Source organism: Temnothorax curvispinosus, unplaced genomic scaffold, assembly GCF_003070985.1.
Source record: "Temnothorax curvispinosus isolate PA1 unplaced genomic scaffold, ASM307098v1 QBEX01007594.1, whole genome shotgun sequence".
Classification (NCBI taxonomy): domain Eukaryota; kingdom Metazoa; phylum Arthropoda; class Insecta; order Hymenoptera; family Formicidae; genus Temnothorax; species Temnothorax curvispinosus.
The window spans coordinates 1-4264 of NW_020217374.1; the positions used below are offsets into that span (position 1 = coordinate 1).

The window sequence follows — 4264 nt, forward strand, 5'->3', positions numbered from 1 at the left end:
TTGCATCCAAATGTAAATATTTACAACAGTTGGATCTTACAAGAAGCCACATTCCTGCTACGGATTTCGTAAACTTTCTTCAAAGTTGCGGCGATTGTTTAACGCACTTACGATTAAGTGACTGCAATTTTGTTGACAAATTATCTCTATTAAAAATTTCAGAAATATGCAAAAATTTGAAAGGTAATAAATATGATTGTCAAGATTACAGATAAACTGTATATGACTAATATGTGTACATTTTTTTTTTTTTTTTAGTATTGGATCTCAGTTCTTGTGTTATTCTGGAGGGAATGGACCAAGAAGTTTCGAGTTTCGAAAATCTAGAATTTCTAGAGAAATTAGACCTTCAAGGCTCCCTTATAAGAACTGAATTTCTTTGTAAAATACTGCAAAAAACTTGCCGGATGCGTAACTTAAATCTGCACATGCCTAACTTTTTTGATGAAGCCGGCACCGGATTACTAGATTTAGACGCAATTACAATACAGTTAAAAAATTCGTGTCCAGACTTGGAAATAATAGATTTATCGGGCTACAGTATTATTACATCGCGAGGTATTCATGCCCTCGCTGAATGCAAGAATTTACGAAAACTGACAATGATGAACAAGTACGTGTGTGCTACATTTTCTTTTAAAACACATATTATTCTTTATCAAAATGTGTATTTACATTTCTTGCAAACATCATGAAACTGTTATGTTGTTTTTCTTATTGCGATTGAAAAATCGCATAATAATATGACTTTTGTTACAGGAATGACATGTACCCCGAAGATCGCTCCACAATCGATAAGCATAGTTTGCGTAGATTGTTTTTCTCCTGTCAATGCTTAGAAGAAGTCAATTTGGGAAATTCCGATATGATTTTCAATTACGATGTCTATGAAGAACTGACAATGTGTAAAAACTTAAGACAAATATACTTGGGTTATACGTCTAATTTCGCAATTCTCGAACAGTTTCCTAAACTGCAAACAATCTATGTTATGCGCGCCGGGAACGCGTTCGACGACACACGTGATAGTCAGACATCATTCGTTGCTCAGGCGAAGGAAAAATATCCACACGTGTCTATCCTTGAATATCAAAAGGGAATCAAATATGATAATGAGGAATGTGAAGGATGATGAATGTGAAGGAAAGTGGCTTCCTTACCGATTTGTCTGAAATTTAACAATATATGTATTTCGGCGTGTTGAATTCGAATGTAAAAGCTAAAATCGTTGCTCTCAAGAGCAAAAGTTATAAAGTACTAAAAGTGACAATTTTTGGGTTAAGAAATGCTATATCGATAGGGTACATACAAGTACATACATGAGCATCAGAGAAAGCGTATGCATTGATGTAAAAGTGCGCAAAATTTGAAATAAATACGAGTTTTGAAATAATTCTTGTATATCTACATATAGTATAAAAAATTTAGAAGTAGGCGGAAAAGGGCCTCTCTTCCCTCTACACTTCTATACCCCCAAAATATCTATCCAAACCCAAACCTATTTCTAACAAACTGAAATTAATTTTAAATTGAATTGGCAAATTCTTTAAAATTTTATTTCTGCGTTTTAATTAACACCTTATTCGTTTAGAGACTTTTGGCTTAAATCATTGAAAACATCCCGATTGACTTTCCGACTTTATACAAATTTGAACCCATTCGTTTTTCGTCACTTGAATATTTTTATACGAGTTTTGAAGCTCTTCACAGGATAGGTATTATATTAAATTCTTTTTAAAATTATTTTAAATCCTTTGTCTTGTGAGTCATTCGTAACTGTGATATGTATCACTAGTTTGGAATTTTTATAATTCTTTACATACAAAACGCAATTCTTTTTCTTGCTTGTGAAAAGCTCTTTCCGATTGAGCTAATTTTTAAGTTTGTAAATATTTCGCAAATGGATACTTTAGAGCGACAGAATTTCTTTTTGTACGTGTTTAATTTCATCTACTACTGAGCAGCATTTGTGAGAATAAGCATCTATTTTTTGTAAAACTGAACTGTTTGTGGTGCACCCTTGTTCTTTGTATTTTGCGGATTGGAAGTATATAATCACTATACAAGATTTATTCTATATTAGTGGCTGGTCAGTGTTGTGGATGTAGTACGGTACATTCTTCATTGACATAAATACACACAACTGCGACATGTTTGCACTCTTACGCATAACATTGGATGACTCTGCAACGATGGTATGACATTAAAGATAAACGTTGATTTAAAGGCGTTATTCAATTTAATGGCGGAGGTGATGGAATATTTTGGAAACTGTAGTAATGTAGATCACTTGAGGATAACGTACTTGTATCTTACTACCATTATTATGAGATTATTGAGCAGTATCGTGCCATTAGAGCTAGCGGACACTGTTGTACCGAATTCTTTGAAAGAATCAATAACAAATGCTATAATGGACGCAGTACATCAATATATCTATTGTACCCGGCATTGCATTCTATGCTTTTAGAATATGCTCGTATAAGTAATAATACAATTCTTATTTTCCTATTCCACTCATTAATACCGATTATCACCGTTAATACAATTATTTTCATTTGCAGCAATTTCAAGATGCTAATCAGATAGCACTGATAAAACTATTCGATGATACTAGAACCGTCGCAAAGTCTATCCAGTCAGCTATCTGTATATTAAGAAATTTATCGGAGCAATCGCCTTCGGAAACGTTAAGAATGTTACATGCGTCTAAATTGAGTCTGTCGTACCATAAAAATTTAACTATCGTTAAAACGGCTGTAAAATTTTTACAAGATATCCCGAGATATTCTTTAAATGATGAGGATGATGCGTTGGCAACAAAACTGATATTGAATTTATTAGCAAACGAAGATGCATGTAGACATCCGATATACCACATATGTCGAATGCCACGTCCTGCTTAAAAGTATTCTAGGAGTAGAATATAGTAAACCATCGTAGGGAAATTTGACGTTCCTGTTTGAACCAAACGTCTTGACAGAAATAATTTCTCATGGCGCAAGGATAGCAGAGTAATAGAAAAAATTTTTTAATCAAACATTTTTATGTCACAAAGTTATGGTGCAGTTTTTGATTTTACAATTTAATTTAATTTTGATTTGATATACAGATAAATGAGATATCGAGAGATATGTTAGTATTTATACTGAAAGGAAGAATACAAATGGGCGAAACTGGATGATTGAAAGCTTTAGATAAGCTCTCGTTCCTGTATTGTATCTCTTACAGTGTCACGCTGATACATATAAATCCTTAGGCCAATGTATAACTAAAATGTTTGATCCTGATGTTTCCAACAGTATACAGTTGCCTTTCCTTGAGGTAATTTAACTTGATCGCAGACATCTTTTCGTGATTATATTTATTATGTGCTATATAAATCTTAATTTTTCAGGTGTTAAAAGACAATTTGAGATTTCTCTATTCACCGGACAGTGATATCCAGGAAGAAGCGTTGTGTTGGTTAATCTGACTTCTTGGGAAAGAAAAGGATTCTGTCCAGAAACTGCCACGTTTGTCGTCTTTACACCGCTTGTCTCTTAGCTCTGCATATTTGAACGTAGAAACTCCATTAAGGGATCAGAAGACAATTATCAGTTTACATATTTGCATTCAGAATATTTGAAAATCTCTTATAATCTTGATTTAGTCATTTGGCAGAGAATTGTTTTCATGTATATTTCTTAAATTATTAAAATTAATATTAAAAATTAAAATGCAATTTTTTAGAAATATATGTATATAAAATGTATATATAATTTCGAATATAATTCGTGAAAATAATTTGTTTACAGAGAAGCAATATGTTATCTGTGCTGGAAATGTTGAACAAACCAAACGTCGACCCGAAAATTCGAAAATCAGCATTATTACAAATTGGCGTAGATGCTTTCCGACACTTCCTTGCATAAATTGTTTATTAATCAAGGTGGACTACCTTTTGATTTTGGATATTTTCAATAAAGCCCTGGTAAGTTATTTGATAAAATACTTGATAAAGAATATTACAAATGTTTCTCATCCGATTTAAATGTTTTAAATATATTGAATGTTTTTAGGTAGAAAAGGATTATGTAAATTACGCAGATTCTGTGATACCAATAATCAGCATATTAAAACTACTCGCACTCTTTGAATGTACCATACGACATGAGTTATCTCTCAAAACTAATGTTCTTTTTAGTATCATAAGAAGTATGTATTTTATCATAATTTTTTAAATTCATATATTCGTTCAAAATTTAATTTAAACATATTTAGT

At 32.1% G+C, this 4264-nt stretch overlaps 1 protein-coding gene across 1 annotated transcript; it reads left to right on the plus strand.

Annotated features, from left to right (window-relative positions):
* The first annotated feature begins 86 nt into the window (after positions 1-86).
* LOC112457189 lies at positions 87-1223 on the plus strand. The gene is made up of 3 exons (XM_025020111.1): positions 87-183; positions 259-613; positions 760-1223. The coding sequence occupies exons 2-3, from the start codon at positions 294-296 to the stop codon at positions 1130-1132; spliced, it is 693 nt and encodes a 230-aa protein (XP_024875879.1). The 5' UTR covers positions 87-183; positions 259-293; the 3' UTR covers positions 1133-1223.
* Positions 1224-4264: the final 3041 nt, after the last annotated feature.

Excerpts from the sequence above, each read along its gene's own strand:
- LOC112457189 (XM_025020111.1), top strand. The coding sequence starts at position 294 with ATGGACCAAGAAGTTTCGAGTTTCGAAAATCTAGAATTTCTAGAGAAA. Across the intron at positions 614-759 it reads AAACTGACAATGATGAACAA|GAATGACATGTACCCCGAAG; the intron begins GTACGTGTGTGC and ends CTTTTGTTACAG.